At 36.6% G+C, this 25446-nt stretch overlaps 1 protein-coding gene across 5 annotated transcripts in view; it reads right to left on the minus strand.

Moving 5' to 3' along the window:
• The window catches only part of MAP3K4 (mitogen-activated protein kinase kinase kinase 4), a 126536-nt gene that overhangs the window by 86997 nt on the left and 14093 nt on the right, over positions 1-25446 (minus strand). For all 5 annotated transcript variants that reach the window (XR_001107295.2, XM_064360479.1, XM_012451140.2 and 2 more), the window contains exon 2: positions 2429-2619. Coding sequence is in view for 4 of the 5 variants with exons in the window: in XM_064360479.1 (XP_064216549.1) it covers positions 2429-2619 (191 nt within the window). In the remaining variant the exon portion in view is untranslated. The remainder of the gene's footprint in view (positions 1-2428; positions 2620-25446) is intronic.

Below are 25446 nucleotides of genomic sequence, written 5' to 3' on the forward strand. Positions count from 1 at the left end.
GGAATACTTGCATTATACTTTCCGAGTAAGCACCACAAATCTGAAAATCTGAAGTCCAAAATGCTCCAATTAGCATTTCCTTGAAACATCATGTCTGTATTCAAAAGGTCTCGGACTTTGGAGCACTGTGGATTAGGGATACTCAATTTGTGTTGTATGAGACCTACACCTCACTGGGTTATTACAGTATTCAGAAGATAATTCTTTTGAGCTGCTAATAAGCACAGTGCTTAACCCATAGTAAGCACCCAGTAACTGCTGGTGGTAAATGTGAAGAAGCTGCTACAAATGACATAGCAGCCATTTAATTAAAAGTACAGGTTATTCTGTGACATAAAAAGTTCATAAAACATTCCATTTAAAAAGCCACTATAAAATAGTACAGGTAGTACAACAACATAAACATATATAGCAAAACGCTAGAGAGTCTGTAGTCAGGCTTTTACAGGTGGTAAAAGAAGCTGCTTTTGTGTACTGGGTTTAATGAGTGATTTTTATTTTTTTGTATTTTCTGAATTTCCTACAACAAACATATAATCTTTTGCAGTAAGAAAAAGAGTAAGTTATTAAGGATTTTGGGTGTCCTGGGTCTGCTATCAGATAAGCTATAAATCGAAGGGTCTGTGAGCATTAGCTTCTTCATCTGAAAAATGGCAGGAACTTGAGCAAATGGTCTCTAAAATTCTATAATTTTATAAAATAATTTAAAAAATTATGGAGAAAAAGGGCAATCCCTTCCCTTCCCTCTATCTCTCACACAGCCCAGCAGGACAGCAGAACCTCAACAAACATCTAATGACTAGCTGTCTGACTGATCAGTGAAAGACAGTAAAGTCAACTCAAATACTGCCTTCAGATATGTGACACCCCTGTTGCTTGTACTAGGAAAGTCCAAACTGAGTACCATGAGAATTAGTGGTACAAATAGTCCTGACACTATCTCAAGCCTTCTGAACTTAGAGTTGCTTTGAAACCCTGTGCCTCAGTTTCTCAATCTATAAAATGGGGAAACTGGGTTCTCAACTCATGTTCTAAAATAGTACGAACCAACAAGAAAAAGCAGGTGTACTACTGGCATCTTCCTACTTTACTACCACAAAGCAAATACTTAGTAACTAATATTGATTCAGTAGATGCTACTTCACTGATTCCTACCATAGATAAGAAACGTCTATAGGCGTTTGAGAAATTTCTTTCAGGAAATGCACAAGGAATGATTTTCAAGATGACAAACTGCAATGGGAAAGGGTAAGTACAGGCCACAGGTTAAAAAATCACAGCAAATCAAGTTTTATAAGAAGCATCTTATGTGGAAAAATCATTTGTGGGAAAGACTCTTTGCTGCTTGGGAACTTCTCCTGGGTAAGATCTCACTCAAGCAAATCAACACAATGAAACCCACTTATCTTGCCCTCCTTCTTTCTTGAGGAAGGGCTCGACGGGGATGCAAAGTAAAGATACCACTAATAGTCATCAAAGCTCAATATATCGAAGAAATCTACAGAAAGAAGAAGCAGAACAAAGAGAAAGAATGAACACAGACTACAGAAAGGGAGAGGTAGAAGTGAGCGTGAGGTCAACAGGGAGAAATTTCTCAAAGAAGATGAAGAATAAAATCTGCATCTCGGGCAGTAATAGCTGAATAAATTCCTGGAATATATGGCATTTGTTTTAGGACAAGTGGTTTGTTAAGATTACAAGAAAATTCTAAAACCACAAGGTTCCAGGCCATCACGCAGGGCACAAAGAGGCAGCAGAGCAGTATCATTCAATTCACCTACCTCAAAAAAAGAACAGTTTCGTCTCACTAAAAGGTTAGGGGAAAAAAGCACAAAACTCTCAGCTTCTAACAGAACAATATGTGGACTTTACAATCCTAAATAAAGAGAAAAGTAGAAAGCAGGTTCTGTCATGGTTGTTAGGTGTGAGGTACCATCTAGTCACTGTGCTGAGCGTGAAACAGAGAGCCCTACATACTAAAGGAAGCACCCTGGGGCACCAGCGGAGAGCAGAGGGAATCCAGGGTAAGACAGCCTGGCTCTGTCTCTCCTCACATCCCCAATACACTACTTCTGGGCACAGAGAATCTCGAAACTTCAGCCTAGGAGACTAAAAGAACAGAAGGCCATGTATCCCAGGTAACCAGTAGCCATCTTGGATTAGCACACTGAGAAACACTTGCCCTTTTTCACATCTTCAAATGCCTCGCACTGCTGACTTCAGCCATTACTCAGGACAAACTCTGGAAAACTATGTGTCTCTTTTATTACCACTAATGGTAACAATTCAAAAATTAAAAAAAACAGAACTTAACAGGGACATTAAAATCATATTTAAAGTACAAGAAAATGCTATTATCTTATTGTAGAAAGAATCAATCAAGTGCCACGCCCCTCATGTACACTTTTTTTTAAAGTACAAGACTCACCTTTCAAATTAGACCGACTAGCTGGCCTCCCCACATTATTCCTCTGGTGTTTGGTTGACATGCGTTTCATCTGTCGAGGTGTGCTGGGGGGAGAGGTGCTATAAAAATTCTCTGTATTTGTTTCATCGGAGAAGTCCTCTGGATCGGATTCAGGACTCTTGCAAGCTGAATCTCCCAATGTACACTCTTGCCTATGAAAGATAGTACATAGAAAAAATATTGAGTAACACAGTAAGTGAATTCAAATTTATAATTTTTATAATAATTATTTGTAAAACTTTTGTATGTAAACATCTCTTCAGCACTGTGCTCCTCCTCTATTTTTACCTGTGAAAACTCAAAAGGAGAACTTTTCTTTCGCTTGAAGAGAGTAATGACTGTGATTGCTGCTGCTCTTACCATGAACAACAAGGAGTACCACAAGGGTGGAGCGGATATGCTTTCTGTTTCTCTTGTTTATAGAGCTCTTTCTAACACAATGAAATATAAAACTAAAAACTTACACCTTAAGGAAAAAACAGCGAAGGAGAAGATACAAATCAGACAGAACTAAAAATGTACTTAAGTGCTAGCTACTGACAGCTTAATTGATGAGCGGGCAAGTTCATTCCTGCTCTGAACTTCAGTGCCTCACTTCTTTCTCTCTTTGAAGCACACAGAGAATAGAACGTATAGGAGCACTTTGCTGTGATCCACACAGCAAAGCAAGAAGTACTGAGAAAGTATGGCAGGTCCATTTTCTAAGTTCTCTGATAAAAATTACAGCATAGACATTATGTATGTATTTAATACCAATGAATGACATGAAAATGATTAAAACATTAAATTTTATCTTACGTATATTTTAACACAATAAAAAAATTGGGAAGAAAAGAAACCACAGTGCAGAGCTCAAGCAAGGTGCCGGGGAGAAGGATGCTGTAAAAGAGGAAAAAGGAAATTGTTTCTTTTCACCTTCAAAATGCAACTTCTCATTAATTTGTTCTCTAAAAACGCTGCCTGCCAATTCTCTATCCCTAGCCAACTTCTCAAATAATATCACTATTTTGACAAAGTTCTATTTATGCAAAGCTAACAAAATAAAATTTAATGATACAAATTGAGAGCAAACACAATTCTTAAAACATGAACCAGAAAGAATCAAGTATGACATTCTTTCCAAATATGTACCATCACAGTCTACCTCATTCTGAACATTTCTAAAATATACTTTCTGGCTGCAGTGGTGGCTCATGCCTGCAATCCCAGCACTTTGGGAGGGCGAGGTGGGTCGATCACCTGAGATCAGGAGTTCAAGACCAGCTGGCCAACATGGTGAAAGCCCATCTCTTTAAAAAAAAAAAAAAAAGGTTTCTATTTTATAAACATAACTCCAAATTATATCCAGTATATAATCCATTTCTTCTTGGCAATTTATATCTTGACATAAAATCAAAGCTATTTCAAAGTCATGAGGGAAACAGAAAAGCCACTTTAAAATGTAGGATGCCAGTACTATTGAATTAGATTGACAAAACTTCAGAAAAGAAATTATCTTTTGAAAAATAAAAATGTTGCAGAATTATAAAACTTTATAGTGCTGAAATCTATAAAAAACCCCTAACAGGTAAAAAACTGATTTTTTTAATAACTGCATTTTTAACGACCACTGTAGATACTTATGAGAATACATATGTGTTCCTAAACATATATGTACACACAAGACATAGAAGTTAAATTCCCTGAAAGCTAACTTTATGTGCAAATGTAGAAATACATTTTAAATGTACCTGCCTATTCCCTTAACTAAATTTCTCATTTAAGTCTCATAATATCACACAACAAAGAGTAAACTTACAGATTACTTGAAATTTCTTATACCCACTTCTTCTATACTCACTGTGTAATAGCTGATTTGACTGATTAAAGAACATGGGTATAAATGCCAAAATCATGTATTTGTTTTCCATGTGTTGCAGTGGTTAATAATACTGTTTGGAATGATGAACAGCATAGGCTTGGTGGTGTAGTAGACCCCTGTTTAAATCCTAGCTGTACTGTGTACCAGCTGGGCAGACCTTGGACAGATTTTCTCTCTACAGTGTATAGTTACAAAATAAAGAGAATAAATACCTAGACTTATAAATATTTATTCCTATGAGGCTTAAACCCAGTAAGTATACTTAATCAAAGAGTCAGAATATAATAAGTGTTCACTAAATAACTGACACTACTCATCTCACAGGCCTTGGAAGTTCCTGTGCTCACTGAGAGAACCTGAGTTCTTGCTCATCTGCTTCACCTTAAGAGAGAAGCTCACCTAGGAGTTCAGCATGGTATAGGACTGAAACAATTTTAACATTTTAAACATCTTTTGAATTCTTTCAAACTCAATATTATAAGGCTTCTGTTTTCATTTAATTTCTTCACTAATATACTTAAAGGAAATACTAAGAAAAGACTGTATTTTATTACTTTTGAATCTCCAGGGGTGTCCAGCACAGTCCTCTCAAACATTTAGTGCTTTTCACAATAATGCACTTGACACATTACAGTGGTAACTGCCAGGAAACTATAGCACAAATGTTTAGTCAGTTAAATACATCAAAGCGAGACAGCAGGGAATACCAGGATAAATAGAAAAATGAAGTCAGATATGAAATAGCAAACAAAGCCTCATTCAAAACACATCCTTTGTGGTGAGAAGGAATGTGAACTCAGAAGCTAAGGCCACATCTCAGCTGTCCTGGATGGGTGAAGCATCCATTATCGAATTCGTCTAAGACTATTAAGACTAATAATTTCGAATTTTAAAGGTCTACATTCTAAAATATTTCAGGAAATTCAGGTGTAAAGGCTTGTTAAAAAAAATAAAATGATAGAAATAAAGGGCTATATAAAATATAAGATGGTCTGTTTTGCTAGTACTATGTGGATGATGAATTAATGCCATCCAGAATGAAAGTGGAGAACTTTTCTGAAGAGGGACTGACAATACCAAACTTCAGTGATCTAAACGGCACGCCCTCCAACCTGATTAGAGTCATAATCTAAAAACACAAGCAGAGCTGATTTTTAAAAAAATAAATAAATAAGTTTGTGGGATCTACACACCATGGAAATTGAGCCCTGTGCTTTAGCAGATAGAGTCTAAGAAAGCACATAAAATAAAATGGTTAACTTTAATGAAGACTTTAAATTGGGGACACAGAAGAATAGTTTTTTGTATTGTGCTATCCTCCAACTATGGACAAACTACTTCTCTACACATGGAAAAATTTATTTGGCTGTACTCTCAAAGTATAAGAATAAATCCTTATAATAATTCTACAGAAGCTAACAATCCCGTTTTCCAATCTGCATCGATTACAAAACAAAAAGTCATCTGTCTTATCTTTATACATTCATACAGATGCAATAAACAACTACTGACTTCAAGGTATTTCTAAATTATCTAATTGCTCTAATAGTAATTAGACTTAAAAATCACTCTGAAATGAAAATGAATACTGTCATAAACAATATATTAAATAAGACAAAACAGTATATTTCATCCCTTCTTACTCATTAAAAATCAAAGAAAATGAGTTAGGAAAATGTCATATGGTACTACCAGCCACTATATTTATACTTCATAATTAAAATTAATTTAATAATTTCTTGGGTTTTACTTAACACAGTCAACATGGTATTCTCACTTGTTGGAAAAGATACTAGTTTACATTCCAGCCAAGCAATTTAGTAACATCTACATGTCAGAACAAAATCCAACATTATTTAAAGAAACTTTCTTCTAAAAAGAGTCTAGTACTTAATAAAATTCATGGCCGGCCGGTCGCGGTGGCTCACGCTTGTAATCCCAGCACTTTGGGAGGCTGAAGCGGGCAGATCACAAGGTCAAGAGATTGAGACCACCCTGGCCAACATGGTGAAACCCCCATCTCTACTAAAAATACAAAAATTAGCTGGGCATGGTGGTGTGCGCCTGTAGTCCTAGCTACTCGGGAGGCTGAGGCAGGAGAATTGCTTGAACCCAGGAGGCGGAAGTTGTGGTGAGCCAAGATCGTGCTACTGCACTCCAGCCTGGCAACAGAGCAAGACTCAAAAGAAAAAGAAAAAGAATTTCACAAGGTTTTCCATCCTATCAAAACATCACCAGCCAGGTGCAATGGCTCATATCTGCAATCCCAACACCTGTGGAGGCTGAGGTAGAAAAAGGAGTTCAAGGCAAGCCTGGCCAACATGGCATGTTGCAAAACATGGCAACATGGCAAAACCCATCTCTACAAAAAATACAGAAATTAGCCAGGCATGGTGGCATGCCCCTGTGGTTCCAGCTACTTAAGGAGACTGAGGCAAGAGATTACTTGAGCCTGCACCACTACACTCCAGCCTGGGTGACAGAGCAAGACCTTGTCTCAAGCAAACAAAAAAAACACCAAAAAAAAAAAAAATACAGGACCAAAACCAGGAGAAAAACCAAAAGAAACAGACCAGAAATGACTCAAGTAGATGTTATAAATATTTTTTAAAAATCTGAAAATATGTGGACATTATAAATATGAAATATAACTGAAATATATCTGAAAAATACTCTGTGGGTTTAATAGCAGATCAGACACAGCAGAAGAAAAAACCAGTGGACGTGAAGACATGGCAACAGAAACTATGGAAAATGAATCAAAAAGAAAAAGATTAAGAGAAATAAAAAAAAAGTGCCCTGTGTGACAATATCAAGTAGTCTAACCATGTGTTATTGGAGTCCAAAACTAGAAAAGGGAGGTGAAAAAAAAAATCTCTGAAGAAGGGCTGAAAATTTTTCAAATCTGGGGAAAACCATAAGCTCACAGATCCAATGAACTCCAAGCAAAAGAACTATAAAGAAAACTCCCAGTCTGTTGTTATACATGTCATAACCAACTTGCTGAAAACCAATGATGCAGAAAAAATGTTAAAAGCAGTCAGAGAAAAACAACTTAGTTTGAGAGGCTTAGCTTAGAAGTAATATATAATAGGAGGGAAAGAAATCAAGCAAACTTTTATTCTTTCTTCTTTTAAAAACAACACTTACAGACAAAATTTAGAAAAATACTAGTGGTAAGTTCAAAAGAATGTGCATCATTTCAATTAACTAACCATAAGCATGCAAAACCTCATTTTGTAATCATTCATGTGAGATGAGCTAATGTGGTCAGTTGACCAGTTCAGAATGTTTACATGGATACCAATGATTTGGGATGAGAAAAGTAGTACAAGATATCAGCTACCCTGAAACAGTTGTCTTACTTGTGTTTAATAACATACAAATGTGAAATGTCTTTCTGGTACTAAACTTCTGACAGTCACGTAAAACAACATTTCACTCTTTTACCATAAAACCCTGCTAAAGCACTACTCACTTTACACTACAATCTGGTCTAGGCAAAGTATGTCTTGAACTCAACCCAAGGGAGTTTGGTGTAGGTTTTAAAGGAAAAATGTGTGAAAACAAAACAAAACAAAAATCCAAGTTACTTGGGGTTAAATAGTTCTGCTCTGACATATTAGGTAAACCACAATGGTGCCTGAAATAGCTCATCTGTAAAATGATGAAGTTGAATTAGATGAGTCTGAAAACATCTATGGTCCTGCAAAAACACCCCCCGAAACACTTCATTTAGCGACATCCTTCAAAATAAAAGGATATTTTATCCACTTGTGAAGTATAATATTCATCTGTGTGAAGTTCTCTCATCCACCTCCACATCAACCTATTCTCTATTAGGTAATTAGTATTAGGGAGATTTCTGCTACGGGGGACAGAGGAGGGACATAGGCAGAAGGGATAGATTTTCTAGGTTTCTTTTTTCTTTACACAATTTGTATAGCTTCCTTGGCCTGCAGTATAAATCAAAGGGAACTAAGCTCAGTTTGAGGTTGAATGTTTGGTTCATATTACAAGAGCCAATTTATTAATAAGTTAGTTATCCATATTACAAGAGTCAATTTATTAATAAGTTAGTTATCTTTATCCTCAACCTATAGTTGAACATTTATCAGCTAACTGCCAGGTGAACGGTCAAATCCAACATGTATTATCTAACTTTTGCACTGATTCAGAGCATAGGGTCTTTACAAACCTCATTCTTGGTTATTTTTCAAGATAGACATGTAGACTTCGTTTTTTAATGAAAATTCTTTTTAAAACAAGCATAGATTTTAAAAAAACAAACAAACAGATTTCCTATGGAAATGAACGAGAAACTATCTCCCCAACAATTAATGAAGAGCAGGAGTTTGTCATCCTTAACACTGCTTCTCCAGTGTCCAGAACAGTGGCTGGTACAGATTATGTGTTCAAAATGACATGCTGATTGAATAAACAAATCAAGTTAAATTAAGTTTATCTTTAATACTTTAGATTTAACCATTAGCCAAATCCCATTAAAATACAATAACATTTCACTATTTTTCAAATATATATATACATATATATATTTTTTTTTGAGGCAGCATCTCACTCTGTTGCCAGGCTGGAGCACAATGATGCAATCTCAGCTCACTCGAACCTCTACCTCCCAGGTTCAAGCAATTCTCCTACCTCAGCCTCCTGAGTAGCTGACACTACAGGCACACACCACCACACCCAGCTAATTTTTATATTTTTAGTACAGACAGGGTTTCACCAGGTTGGCCAGGATGGTCTTGATCTCTTGACTTCGTGATCTGTCTACTTCGGCCTCCCAAAGTGCTGGGATTACAGGTGTGAGCCACCACTCCCGGCCAAAATATATTTTTAAAGGCTACAAGAATAAGGATTGTTAATTTTTGACAATAATGTTGTTTAAGTGATACTGTAGCCCTGGGTGCCAAGATGACTCTCTACTAACCAAAATGACAGCAATGGGGTATGATGTAGGCAATAATGTTTTAGAATCAGATTAACATGAGCTAAAATCCCTATGCATCCACACTTATTAGTAAGAATACAAGTTTAAATCAAATTATTGTTTTCTTGCAAACACTTTAATTTAGAAGTCTTACACAATGCCACTGGAACTTGTGGTTGGCCAGTTAATTAAACATACATACATTAAAAACATTAAAAATGAAATATGCAGACAAAAAATTAAAATATACTGTGGCAGCTGTTACTGTGGTGGTCCTTGATAAACCTGGCTTCCTAGTGGTCACAAACTTGCATACCTACTCTTGAATTTGGAATGACTTTGTGACCGCTTTAACCCACGCAATGTAATAAAAATGACACTGGACCAGTTCCAGGCCTAAACCTTGAGAAGGCCACCTGTGCACTCCTGGGAAAGCTAGCCACCATGTAAGAAGCTCAACTGAGTCAGGTGGAGAGGTGCACGAAGGAGAAGCCAGCTAGCCCAAACTAGCGGAGCTCCCAGCTGACAGCCAGCGCTGACTTAACTTGCTAGCCCTGTGAGTGAGGCTATTTTTGATCTCCAGTTGTCCCTGTTCTGCAGCCAACACCAAAAGAAGCAGAAAAACCACTCAATACCATAACAGCTAATAAATGGTTTTTATTTTAAGCTGTTAAATATTGGTATGGTTTGTTAAATTGTAATACACAACTGCCACACATAAAAACCTTACATTTTACTTTTGCTTTAAACCCATGAATGGGTTTTAATCAACCACTACTTTGATGAGGGCTCCAGCCTTGTCTTTCAGTGCTGGTCCACTGACAGAAGTTCCGAGTTAACTTTGTGGCTTTTCAGATGTTGCACAATGCAGCATCTACCATCTCTACTCCCTATTTTTCTAAAATAGAACATGAATTTAAAGACTTTTATAGAGCGATTTTTCTGCATGTTCATGATTTTTCTTCCTAAGCTTTCACAGTTCTCTCTTCTACTTAATTTCATGACAATTTTAATGCATGTTACTCACCTACACCGAGACTTTGCAAAGCATTCCAAATTAGTTTATATAGAAGCTACATTCTCTTTCACACTCACATTTCATAGATTTGTATAACAGTCTACTAAGTTACACAATCACAATTAAAAAGCAAAGATCTAAACAGATTTAGGAACAAACCGGAAACTCTTGCGAAGTATATAGTTCAATTGGTCGGGACAGAAAATCAGTGTCTGTATCACATTCTGTATTCTACAGAGGAGCCATTAGCTATCAGTATTCATGATGCTGTGAACATCAGTTGTTAAGTTTTATATAATAAATGAATAAGACCAGGTCTTGAAAAAGTGGATAAGTGGATGAGGTCTGCTTGATTTATGTCTTCTGGTATAAAGTCTTTTGTTTTACTCATAGATTTATATACCATATTTTATCAGACATGAACTAAATAAAGCAAAAAAGAATACGTAAAGATAGAAAACAAATATATATAAAGAGACAAATTAGCCCACATGGATAAATTTTTACTCCTGTTAGAAATAAAAATAATTATAAGCTATTTAAAAATATCTTCAGATGAAGGCTTTCAGAAAATAAACTCTTATAAAACTATATAAACACTACAAAACACTTTAAATACTTCATACTAATTAATTCAATTCTGGTTAACCAGAAAGACTCTCCAATGAGAAGTACAAAAAATAAATAAATAAAAAAGAAAAAGAAAAATGAAAAAAAAAAAAACAGAAAAATAGAGAGAAACCTTTGGGCATTTAAATACAAATGAGTCTTGTTCCACATAAAAAGACAAATATAACTATTTCTGTTATTTTTGCAATTTTGTTGCAAAGAGTTGAGTACTTAAAAACAGAGGACAAAGAATAAGACATTTTGCAGGGATGCTTTCTTATTTTTTTACCAAATCTACTACCTCCAAATATTGTGTGAGTGTGTCTCCATATATCTTCATCCAAAGTTTTCAGGATAAATACCAGATCATATGTGTATAGGACAGCAAGAAGAAAATGAAAACTGTGAGAAAAGCCTGCCTTCTTAGACTGGGCCTGACCGCACAGGGGCAGTGTAGCAGGGAGCACAGGCGGAAGCATGTCCCTGAAACACACGAGGAGAAAAGAATCATGACACGTCAGTATCACTGTGGATATATTCTACCATGAAATGCCAACCAAAAAATATTCAAAGGAAAGCAACAAAAAATAAACATGATGCTTCATTCAAATAGTTGTTTCAGGCTTAACTAAAAAGAACTATAGGGCTAAAACAGGAAAATTTGAAAGATAAAAAACTGTCAAAGCTGGGAGGAAAAACAAACAAAGGGGCTTATGCCAAAGATAAAACATAAGAGTTTACAGAGAAACAAGAAAAATGTTTAAAACTTTACTTAGCGGTTAATTTATTCAAGAATGAATTACAATCTTCTACCCGCTCTCTTTTGTTGCAAACAAGAACATTTTTTTAAATCTCCTTATTCTAAATTAAATTTACTTGTGGAAAATAGATTTTATATCATTGGCATTCTTAGAAATCAAGCAACTGAAGAACCATCTCTGTAGGGGACAGATGAGCTGCCTGGATCTCCTTATCTGAAGTTACTTTTTCTTAAAATTTGGATTACAAAATTAGTTAACTGTAAATATGGCCTATAACACACATCACGCATTCAAAACATTAGTTCTAACTGCTGGGAGGATAAATCAAGGAAATGTGAGCATATGACATATTCTCCCAAAGTATTCAGTGAAGGAAAATGGAAACCAGAGTGGGGAAGGCAAATTAGGCAATCTGGGCACTAAAATCTCTCCCCTTTGCTTTGACAGCACAGAAAGACCTCATTCATCCAGGGACAAGATCTTGCTTTCCAATACCATTCTTCAATAAACAGAATTCTGGAGAAATGGCTGATTGCGGGACTAGGGCAAGGAAGGTGCAGAATGAGCCTGAGCATCCTGCAGTACCAGCAAGTGAGGAGTATTCAAAAACAGAACCACCAAGTATGTTACAGAGACACGGGAGCCAACTCAAACAGCTCCCATTTGGCCGAAGCAGGGACACTTTGAGCAAAAAAAGAAATGAGGTATACTGGAGTACAACCCATGAGCCCATAATGATAACTACTGGGAAGGAAGGAAGGAAGAAAGGAAGGAAGGAAGGAAGGAAGGAAGGAAGGAAGGAAGGAGGGAGGGAGGGAGGGAGGGAGGGAAAGAGGGAAGGAGGGAGGGAGGGAAGGAAGGAAACAACAGATACAAATCTGTAAAGAAAAGAAAAATCATAGACCGATAAGATACACCGATAGATAGATACAAATCTCCTGTACAGAAAAGAAAAATTCAAAGATACTTTCCTCTCAAGGAGGTGGAATTGAACTCTCCACCCCATAGGTGTGGGCTACACTTTCGGTGACAGAAAGGTGGGAAGAAAAAGTAACATTACAATGGGGTAACCTAACAAACAGGTGATCAAGGTTAACATCATCAGTGGTGAGTCACGTTGACAGCATGTGCCCCTGATATGATGAAAAGGTCACCTCATCTCTGTGACAAAGCCTACCAGCAGACAGGACTTAACCTGGAGAACTGGGAAGATGATAACAAAGAAGGCTTCTCAGAAGAAAGAACATTTCAATTGACACTTAAAAGTCCTGAAGAAACTGCCCCAAAAAAGGAGGCAGAATGTGAGGGGCTGCTAAGACAGAAGGAAGAGCATGTGCAGAGGATCTGAGGCAAGAGAGAGCAGGGCTCATCTGAGAGTGGAAGGAGCTCATGATGACCCAGGACCGGGCAGGCAGCGTAAACAGATTCCCAGAAGCAGCAGGAAGGAGCAGGGACAGACTGACTACGTTATGCCTTATCCCAAACAGCTTCTGCCTATACTCCAGCAATTAAGACCAACTCACCTGTCAGTAGCCAACAGAGAGAAAAGAATTGTTGACTTGAGAGGAACAATGCCTTCTGGAATTATAAAATCCTTACAGACAAGTTAATATCTAAAAGGTAATAAAACATGACCTAACATCAAAGATATAATCAAAGATACACACAGTTTGTCTCATGAAAACTATAACTTCCTTAATTAAAAACCATGTAAACTGAGAAAAAATGTAAATGAGTCTAAAAAATTTTAGAAGGAAAAAAATAAAACCTCCTATTTTTAACTTTAAAGCTTTTCTCACTAAGGAGAATATAATTGGTAATTGTGGTTGAACACATAAGGTCAATGTGGAATTTACTGGAAATGTGGGGCTTAAAGGCCCTGTGTATTCCCAATATAAATACCACATATAGTTTCAGAAAAGAAATGTCTCATAGTGTATCATTAAATGCAACATGTACAAAACATAGGGAATATTTTAAAAATAGCTATGGCATCAAAGCCGTTATTACTTTATATTTCAACCATGAAAACTAAGAATTCCCTGAACTTGAATATAAATTTGTATTATGTACATGTGTGCATTTTTCTAAGAGTCCAAAGTTTTCATCAGGTTCTCAAATGCAGTCTGTGACCCAAAAAAGAATAAGAAACACTGACTTAGATAATATTTATCACACATTTGGCAAGGCTCTTTTCGAAATATCTCATCCTGACATGTATTCAACACCTAAAGGATGTAGATGTCAGATGCATAACTAATTCAAAGCCAGTGCTCAAGCTACAAAGTTCCCGTTGCACTAGCCAGGGACAGAGACACCTCCACCCACCCACATACATAAGATTTATTCAAATGGACTTATTATTATTATTATTATTATTACACTTTAAGTTCTGGGATACATGTGCAGAATGTGCAAGTATGCTGCATGGGTATACATGAGCCATGGGGGTTTGCTGCACCCATCAACCTATATTAGGTATTTCTCCTAATGCGTTCCTGCCCCTACGCCCCTACCGGCCAAGGGGCCCGGGTATGTGATGTTCCCCTCCCTGTGTCCATGTGTTCTCATCAAAACTGACTTTTTAAAAAAATCATATAAATGCCAAAAAGTTCACTGAACAAAATAATTTTCCAGCTTTTATGACACACTGTTGTTTCATGTTTGGAATGATACTGGCTTCCATACACCCTAAAAAATTGGTTAATTATTCAAACAAATTTGAGTTTTAAAAAATTTTTAATGAGTAATTAACATAAATTAACATTTTATCTAGTAACAGTTAACAAGAATAATTAGAAAAATCCTTAAATGGTTCATAATTAAGGTTATATGACTAAACACAATAAAAAAGCCTTTTGAAAGAAAGAGGCTGGGCATGGTGGTTCACGCCTGTAATCCCAACACTTTGGGAGGCCAAGTCAGGTGGATCACTTGAGGTCAGGAGTTCCAGACCAGCCTGGCCAACATGGCAAAACCCTGTTTCTACTAGAAAAATACAAAAATTATCTGGGGATTGCGGCGCATGCCTGTAATCCCAGCCACTCAGGAGACTGAGGCAGGAGAATGGCTTGAACCTAGGAGGCAGAGGTTGCAGTGAGCTGAGGTCGTGCCACTGCACTCCAGCCTGGGCGACTGAGAATTGGTCTCAAAAAAGAAAGAAAAAGAAAAAGGAAAGAAAAGAAAGAAAGAAAGAAGAAAGAAAGAAAAAGAAAGAAAGGAAGGCAGGAAAGGAAAGAAAAGAAAAGAAGAGAAAGAAAGAAAGAAAGAAAGAAAGAGAAAGAGATCTTAAGCAAACATGGAAGAAACTGATTTGGCGAATGACAGAAAGGAAGAATATTTCCAAAATATAATACCAGAGATGTAGAAGTAGAAGGGAAAAAAACCACTACAAGAACAAAGTTATTTTTAAGACAGGCAACAAAGGTACAAACTAGAGAAGAACAAGAGCTTTAAGCAGTGATCTTTCAGTGATGGGTTTCTTCTGTGTTCACCCTACTTTAAACTCGTTGAGCTTTTTGAATCTATGGTTGATAGCATTTATCAACTCTGAAACATTTACAACCATTATTTCTTAAAAAAATGTCTTCAGTTCTCCTCTTTCTTTACTCCTTAACCTCAATATACATGTTAACTGCCTGATACTATCCCACAGGTCACCGATATTCTGGCACACTTTTTCCAGTCTTTGTTCTCTCTGCATTGCACTTCGCATAGTTTCTACTGCTATATCCCTAAATTCAGATGTTTTTCTGCAGTGTCTACTCTGTTGATATCCCACCCAGTGTATCTGTAATTTCACATAAGGTATTTTTCATTTTCGAAGTTCCGTTTGGATCTTTTTTACATCTTTTATTTTTCTCCAACATTCATGTCTTCCTTTGACTTGAGCCTAATTATAATCTAAGTATTTTAGCAACTCCTGCTACTTCCATCATCTGTTACACGCCTAGGATTGTTACTAATGACTGATTTTGCTCCTAGGTATAGGTCATATTTTCTTGCTATTGGCATATTTTGATCAGATGCTGGATATTATAAATTTTCTATTGCTGTATCTGGATTTTATTGTCTTCCTTTAAAGAGGATTAGACTTTGAGTTTTTTTTGTAGGCTATTAAATTATCTCAAATCTCTTTTTATCCTTTTAAGATTTGTTTTCAAGCTTGGTTAAACTTAATTCCATAGAAGCCTTTCCTCTAGAAACAGCCTAACCCCACTACCAAACTGTGATCCTTCCAAGTCTTTACTGAACGCTCCAAATGTCCAACACAACAAAGGCCTTCCACTTCAACCAGCTGGTACTCAAGTGCTTCCCACCCCTGTGTGAGCTCTGCAAACCTTTCACAGCTCACAGCTTCTCAATGGCTCCTTGCCTAATTTTCAGAGTTTCTACTCCACACAATCTTTCATCAAAGACTCAAGAAGGTCTTATATAAATTTTCTGGAGCTCTTTTTCTGTATTGCTCCTTCCTCTCCAGAACTCTACCCTCAACTTCCAAATGCCTCAGCCTCCTCAAACTCCAATCCGCTTCCTCCACTCAGCAAGTTCACTCTGCTTTGCCTGGTATTCCTCCCTGTACCACAGTCTGGAATAGGCTTTCACACAAAAGCCAGTGTAATCAGAAGACTGACCTTATTTGTTTCTCTTGCCTCAGGGATTACTATCATGTACAGCCTGTTGTCTAATGTCTGAAACAGTCATTCTATATTCAAGTCAATTTCAAGTGTCATAAGAAGAGTTTATTGTATACCACTAAAAGGCAGCATATTTATACTTTTTTAATCTAAAAAAACTGTTCTGTGTATTAAGTGTTACAATAAAATGATGCACAATCAGCTTCATCACACATATAGGAAAAACAATACTTGACCTTCAACCTTCAAAGTGACTACACAGCAATGTCTTTAGGAGGCAAAGGAGAAAGGAAATTTTGTTCAAAAAGAAAAATAAACATAGAAAGGCAAAAACCGTCTCATCTTGGAGGCTAAAATATTTACAGATAGTCAAATTCAACCCATTTATTTTGTAAAAATTTAACCTCTTTGGGCCCCAGTTTCCGTAACTTACATAAGATCACGAAGATTTTTTGTGGAACAAATTTTTAGGCATATGAAAGCTCTAAAACTTAGGTTTTAACAAAGCTAATACTACTTTTTTCTTTTGAGACAAAGTCTCACTCTGTCGCCCAGGCTGGAGTGCAGTGGTGCCATCTCGGCTCACCGTAACCTCTGCCTCCTGGGTCCAAGTGATTCTCCTGCCTCAGCCTCCCGGGTACCTGGGACCACAGGCGCATGCCACCACGCCCAGCTAATTTTTTGTATTTTTAGTAGAGGCGGTGTTTCACAGTGTTAGCCAGGATGGTCTCTATCTCCTGACCTCGTGATCTGCCCGCCTCAGCCTCCCAAAGTGCTGGGATTACAGGCGTGAGCCACAGTGTCCGGCCAAGCTAATACTATTTAAAACATCCAAATAAATAGAAACTGACATACTTCTCAATTATAGATGGCACCAGAAGACCAAATAAATAACGCTTTTGGCAGTTCTTTATATGCTTGTCAGAAAAACAGCTAGTAGCTCTACTACCCTAACCGCTACTACTGAGAGGGAAAAATCATTAACAGAAACAAGCAAGCCACCAAATTGTTTTGACTTAGCTAGGATCATCAAAATAACATTCTAATATACTAACTAAGACAAGAAACCACTCAACTTCTGAAAACCTAAATTTAATTATACAAACGCATCCCTCCACCAAGTATAATTTTAACTGTATAGAACCTAAACATTTCTTTATAATTTAATATAATGTTGGTTAAACCGGACTTTGTTGCTCATTTTTCGCTTCTATCATTCTTTTTTCAGTGCACACAAGTTCTTTAATAAAGCAACATATTCTCAAGACATATATCATTACTAGTAACTTTTTTTAACACAGAAATAACAAGGGACTGGGATATGTTACAAAATGCTGAAAAACAGACACAGCTAGAAAATTCTATTTAAAGATATCAATTCACCATTCAAATGGCAGATGCAACGGATACTTTAACCATCCAGGCAATAAATATTTACAAAAAGCTATTATGTGCTAAGTACTATTTCAAGTGCAAGAATACAAGGTGTTAAAAGATAAAGGCAACCAAAACAATCCTGGAAAAGAGTAAAGCTGGAGGACTCACTTTCCCAATTTCAAAACTAAGCAACAGTAATTAACACAGTGTGGTAATAGAATAAGAACAGACACATGGATCAATGGAACAGAACTGAGAGAGTCCAGGTATAAACTTGTATGTCTAGGATCAATGGATTTTCAATTGGGGTGCCAAGAGCATTCAATGGGAAAAGAATAGTCTTTTCAACAAACAGTTCAAGGACAACCCGCTACAAGAAAAGGAATGATGTTGGATCCTTAATTCACACCATATATGAAAATTAATTCAAAATGAATCAAAGATCAAAATGTAAGAACTAAAATGTGTGAGTGAAAATATGATACAAAAGCACGAACAACAAAAGACAAAACAGACTTTATCAAAATTAGAAACTTTCATGCAAAAGACACAATCAAGAAAATAAAAAAAGACAGCCCACAAAATGGGAGAAAAAAATGAAAGAAATCTTAAAGGAGAAGATTTAACTATAAGAATGTTTAAGTCTTCTATGTGTATAAAAAATTACCTAAGCCTATTAAAAGTTAAATTGAGGATACTGTCCTAAATTTATAAAAGGCTCATTACGAAAAGCTGCAAAATGCCAACAAGAAAATGAGCAAACAAAACCAAAAGACAATTCACAAAATAATTTTTATTTTTGAGATGGAGTCTCTCATTCTGTTGTCCAGGCTGGAGTGCAGTGGCGTGATCTCGGCTCACTGCAACCTCCGTCTCCCAGGTTCAAGTGATTCTCCTGCCTCAGCCTCCCAAGTAGCTAGGACTAAAGGTGTGTGCCACCATGCCCGGCTAATTTTTTGTATTTTTAGTAGAGATGGGGTTTCACTGTGTTAGGCAGGATGGTCTCAATCTTCTGACCTCGTGAACAGCCTACCTCAGCCTCCCAAAGTGCTAGGATTACAGGTATGAGCCACTGGGCCTGGTCAAAATAAATTTATATAGCAATAAAACATTAAAACAGTTCCACCTATGCTAATAACCAGATACCCAAATTAAAACAAGATAGCGCTCTCTGGCCTAGGAAATTAGCAAACAGTTTTTAGTAATACTCAAAGCTAGGAAGAATACAGTAAGGTAAGCACTAATATGACCTATATACATTTGTACAATCTTTCCAGAGAAAATTATTGTGATATTAAAACCTTTAAAAGTGTTCAAAATCCTTTCAAATTCTACTTTCAGGAAATTCTTTTAAGAGAGCAGCCAGAAAGCTTATGATATGTACCAAGAGGTTCACTGCAGTGTTGTCTAGAATAATAAGAAACTGGTAGTAACTTCAAGCTTTATGGTATAACCATAAAATGAAATATGATGGGGCCATTTTTAAATGATGTTATAATATTAACATGGCAAATGCTCACAATACATTTAGATAAGCTATCATTCCCACCTCAGCCTAAAGGACCTCCTCCCATCCCTGTATAGTTAGTTTACTTGGCAATTAATCATTCCTGTGATCTCCCTTGCTGCTGTAATAAACTATTACTTAAATCTTTCACGTCTTTTCCTGTTTATGTCTAAGGAAATAGCACATAAAATAGAGTAACAAATATGGATTTGAGACCAGGTTCCTGGTATTTTGCATTAATACCTCCCTTAAATCCTCACCTCCCTTATCTGAAAATGCCTATCTATTTTATAAGTTCATTGTAATGATTATATAAAGCAACATGCTATGTCACTTATTTGATGGCATATAGGCAGATTATAGATGTAAATTTATTATAGTTCTGCACCAGACCAGGAATTATAGTTTCTATTACCTTACATCTTTTCCAGCTAGCGTATAAATTCTCCGAAGGCAGGGCATGCTTTATATTATGATTTATATAATAAAAAGATGATCTGGCTGGGAGTATGGGAATAATTCCAAGAGAAACACCACTTGAAATGATTCCAAAAGAAAAGAGAGGAAAGGGCAACTGATGGATAGGAACTGACCCATGCAAAGGAATGAAGCTGAGGAAGAACACACAATGTTCAGGAACTAGGAAGATGTTCAGTGTGAATTAAGACTCTAAATTCTAAGAGGCAAGGGGTTCCACAGGACTATTGGTCCTGAATCTCAAGCTTAAAGAAGCCTCACTCTTGGCTACTGCTGAGTGGCAAATTGGTGTAGGGACACAAGTTAAGGCCTCTTCTCAAATTTGGACTCAAATTGAAATGCATGGCCACCCTAATTTCAGCTAAATCTGAGGGTGGGGAGATCACCAACTCAAAAAGCTCTCCGGGCCTAATCAAAGTTCTTAAAGGACCCAGTCACAGTTGTGTGCAGTGGCTCACACCTGTAATCCCAGCACTTTGGGAGGCTGATGTGGGCAGATCATGAGGTCAGGAGTTCAAGATCAGCCTGGCCAAGATGGTGAAACGCTGTCTCAACTAAAAATATAAAAATTCACCAGGCATGGTGGCATGTACCTGTAATCCTAGCTCCTCAGGAGACTGAGGCAAAGAATCGCTTGAACCCAGGAGGTAGAGGTTGCAGTGAGCCGAGATCATGCCACTGCACTCCAGCCTGGGCTACAGAGTGAGACGTGAGACTCTGTCTCAAAAAAAAAAAAGGACCCAGTCACTAGGCAGAGACCATATAAATTTCATTCACCACTGGGGTCCCATGGCCTAGCACTAGCACTGCCTGATACACAGCAGGCACGTAACATGAGTGAGTCTGTCAGGGAAAGCAGTAAACCAGATAGGTACGATGGACTGTAGCAGTGAGCTACTACTGACTACTAGTCAGTGCAGTTAATCTTTACAATTTCATTCACTCAGTCAGGCTAACTGCTCTCCCTTTTTAGTAACTGTTCCTCAATACACACATAATCCTCCTTTGGTTCTCTGTTAAACAAGACTCAGATACTCAAAGAGCCAAGTAAAACTCTACAGGCTTCTTTTGCAAAATAAAAGCTCAGTTCTGGGGCTGAAGTTTCATGACAGTTTCTGGCATTTCCAGAAGCATTTTCCCTCACTTACTTCTGATATCCTACTTCCTCAGATAATTTAGAAACAGTTTCTAAATTATTTTTGTTCAAGACATACCCAAAATTAAGTGTGTCAAGAGGAGAGAGGAGGTTGAAAGGCAACAAATACGAGACTGGCACCATTTTACTTTGCTAAGACACTGAAAATATGTAAAATCTACTGTCACCACTGTTTCCCAAAAAACATAATTTAATCCTGGAAGATAAATTTAACTTTATAGAAAAAAAAATCACCACACTCATTTTATCAATATACTTGCATGCAGGCTAACTTGAATGCCTGTTTAGGAATCTCTGCATTAAAGGAGTCATTTGGGTTACTCTTCCAGAGACTTTCCTTAAAAGCATTTTACTTTCAAATTCTTCCTCAGACTTCCCCCTCATGAGCCTACTGAGACAATGAATGCCACCTGAAGTAACACAACACCTTGCTTTCTATCCACCTTCTCTTTCTTTGTAGTCCGTCTTTCCCACCCTTCTTTCTGCTGTTCTCTTCATCTATTCACTCTCCTTACAAGAACTTCAAGAATTACACACCAATGAAGTGTTCAAAACAAAAGAGGCAGGGGTGGTACAGTTCTTTCTTCAGCAACTGCCTTATGGTACTTTAAGGATCATACACTTCTAACAGTCAGAGGAATAAAAGGCATAAAAAAAAAACACACCCAAAGCTATACACACTAAAAATAATCTTGCAGTCTTCAATTAATTAACCTTAACTCAAAATTTCCAGAGTTGTGAATTCAAAAATTGCATAAAATTGCAACCTACAAGTAGGTTATATCAGACATCTACATGTAGCAGGATAAATTCTTCTTTAAACTTCTTAAATAAACTATTAGTGTTTGAGTATTTAACAGGGGTTAGTGATAGTAAATATAGCAAAGCAATTAGTAATGATTCTCAATCTAGGCTTAATAACACCATCAAGCTTATCTGCTCTGATTAAACAAAAATAGAGTAGCCAATTATGCCATTAACTTAGACTAAGTAGGAAAACAAAATTTAATGGAATAAAATGATTCGTATTGAAGTAAACTTTTTACAACTGCTCATTTGAAAAAAACAAAACACATAGACTATACTGTTTTGACCCAAAAAATGTTTATTATTTTATTAGCCTAAAATAGGGATAATTATATAATCTCTAATCAAATATTACTTGAGGTTATTATGTAACTACTTAAGAAATACTTTAAAAACAAGTCATAACAAACCAAAATATATTATAAGGACACAATTTTATGAGGCTCTAATACATGAACAAAGAACGTTATCGATTTATTTACCAAACATCCTGGGCATGTCACGTGGTGCAGGAGTACTAGGCACTTCAGGGATAAATGGAATGCCTACTCAAGTAGTACAGTCAAGAGGATATATGAATAATTTTTCAAACACAATAAGGAGAAATGTAAACAGCTGAGTGACATAAAACAGCATTCAACCTCACAATTTAAAATACAAGAATTTAAAACTAAGAGCTTTGTCTTTAATCCCAGGGTACATGTGCAGGATGTGCAGGTTTGTTAAACAGGAAAACATGTGCCATGGTGGTTGGCTGCACCTATCAACCCATCACCTAGGTATTAAGCCCAGAGTGCATTAGCTCTTTTCCCTAGTGCCCTAGTGCTCTCCCCCACCACCTTGCCTCCCCCGACAGGCCCAAGTTAAGTGTTGTTCCCCTCCCTGTGTCCATGTGTTCTCAAGTGCTTTTTAACTTATCAAACTAGCAAAGACTTAAAAATTATTATTGTAATGTCAAGAATAAACTCATATATTCCTGTGGAAATAGACATAAATATTCTGAAGAGCATTTCAAAGATGTTTTTAAAATGCACATACTCCAAAAGATGGAAGCAACCAAAATGTTCATCAATGGATTAAAGGATAAACGAAACGTGATATGTACATACAATGGAATATTATTCAGTCTTAAAAAGGAAGAAAGCTCTGACACCCTATAACATGGATGAATGTTAAGAAAATTACGCCAGGTGAAATAAGTCAATCAGAAAAAGACAAATACTGTATGATTCCACTTATATGAGATATACAGAGTAGTCAGATTCATGAGACTGTAAAGTAGAACAGTGCTTACTAGGGTAGAGGGGGAGTGGTTGTTTAATGGATATAGAGTTTCAGTTTTGCAAGATAAAAAGTTCTGGAGATTGCCTGCACAATAGTGTAAATAAATGTACTTAAAAACACTACTGAAGTGTACCCTTAAAAATGGTTCAGATGGTTTTAAAAAAATGAATACACCATGATATACACAATGTGTATAAATGTTACACCCATTGAGCAAAATGTTACCCATTTTACAGTAACAAGTATTTTATAGTAACAAGAACACGACCGTCACCAAAACAACATAGATGAACCTCAAAAGCACCATGCTGAGTAAAAGAGTAGATGTAAAATATCAGTAAATGTCAGGATAATGAGGAAAGAAACAGTAGTGTGTGTGTAGGAAGTAGGAAGAGATTTTCTAGGATGCTGCTCACATTCTATTTCTTCACATAGGTAAACTTTATAATGCTGTATTCAGTTTTGGACAATTTATCAAGCTACACATGTAATATACACAAATATGTCTTTGTGAAATTATATAATAAATATCAATCTAAACACAAACTAGAGAGGAACATACAAGGTCCTACATAATTGGTCAACTGGCCTCTCCTCTTTCATCTATTATCACATTATGTCAACGCTTATACAGCTGCCCTCAATTAATACAGAAAATTCAATATGTAAAATTCTGTAAAGAATAAAACAGATTATAATTTTATATATATTTATACATACACACACACACTTTGATATAGCAATTATATTTCCAGGATTTTATTCTAATAAAACATCTTGAATAGACATAAAGATTGAGCTAAAAACAATGCTTTTAACATTGTTCGTAACAGCAAAAGAAACAGAAACATCCCAAAAGTTCAACAAAAGACTGGTTAAATTAAGATCAAAAACTGCTTCCTAGAAGAGAAACATCAGAAAACACCCAGTGCAAGTGAGTACACAGTTGCTACCCAACAAAGGTTCCTACTGGTAGACTAAAGTTATATCAAATATTATGTAATAAATACCATCACTGCATACCACTTTCCACCCTATCCCACTTCCTGCCTTCCTACCTTCTTTCTACTCTTTATGAGTTTATCAGAATTTTATGGAAGAAGACAATGGCTGTGCCTTACCATATTTATCACATTAAAAGTTTAAGTACAAGCGAGAGTCAAGGCAATATTTCACTGATTTTAAAACACGTTTTTCCCTAATTTTAACATCTCTGATATTTCACTGTACCCTACTACTGATATAGAAAAGCACTGTGTCACTGTTTCATTGCAGTTTTTTCCTTAGAGACATATAAAATTTATGGTGCATATTACAATTGATAGCATCTTATGTCTGAAGAAATGTTACTCCCTAAAAGGTCAATGTCAATAAGTTAAATAAGCATGACCACTAGAAACAAAGTCTGTTAAAGAGCAGAAGCACCCATTATTAACCAAAGCAAATTTTTTGAAAAGGAGAAAAACCTTTCTTTACAGATTTTCAGAGGCTATACAGGATCATGTTTGGGTATTTAAAATTAATTACATCAAACTATTTGATACAAATGAAAATATTCAATGTTATAAAGGACAGACTGAGTTGGGCGCTTACACAACCATCACTTGTGACAACTGTCTAACTTTATCTGAGCCCTGTACTCCCTAAGAGAGCAATGGATAGGACATTCTTCCACCTTTTGTGTTCCAAGAAATGGCTAACCTCAAAGGACCACCACATCCCTGCATATTGTAAAGACCCACCTCTATCTTCCTCAGTGATTCCCACATATTACAAAACCCTGTTTTCTCCCTTTTCTTCAAGACATTCCTCATTAGTGAACGTTTTTCCTCCACTGTGTAATATCCTGAATAAAATCATCTCCTTAACTGCCCATTGCATCTTCCCTTTGTTTTGATGCGAGGACTCAGACAAGATTAAGACCCTGCCTTCAGATCCCTGTTGACTCCACCCAGGTAACAAGGCCTCCGGGTTACCCTGTGCCTTGTTTCTGGTCTGTGACCCGGGTACGTAACGAGTCCAGTTCCTGGTGCTGTGCTTTGGACGCTGTTCATCTGCAGCACAGTAAGGAACTGATTTTTACTCTTTCTGAGATTTGCTTTATTTCTGTTGCTGGTTACTTTTGATTTTATAGTTTGTCAATCTCCATAAACAAATTAATGGGTTATAATAGGGATATTTTTTCTGTTAGGAGAAAGATGACAAGAGAACCCGTTAGTTTTTTCTGTTTGTCTACTTGGAGCTCAAATCAATTAGGAATTTCATGACCAGCAAGAAGCGGATCTCGGGACTGGTGAATTTTACATTTGTGTATGCTTGATCCATGACTAAAATTTTTAAATTGAATATATAGGCTTTCTCTCTGTGTTCTGTGTCTGTATGTTTATTTGTAACTATGAAAGCCCTTTACCTCTATTTTGTATATTTTCCTACCTCTAGATGATATTCCCAAATGGATTATAAAATCCCTTAAAGGAGGGAGCTTAATTCTGACTATCTTGCAGATAAGTAAATACAGCTGTCCTTCAATATCCATG

This window comes from Aotus nancymaae, unplaced genomic scaffold, assembly GCF_030222135.1.
Source record: "Aotus nancymaae isolate 86718 unplaced genomic scaffold, 86718_ANA_hifiasm-v0.15.2.pri h1tg000040l, whole genome shotgun sequence".
Taxonomy (NCBI): Eukaryota; Metazoa; Chordata; class Mammalia; order Primates; family Aotidae; genus Aotus; species Aotus nancymaae.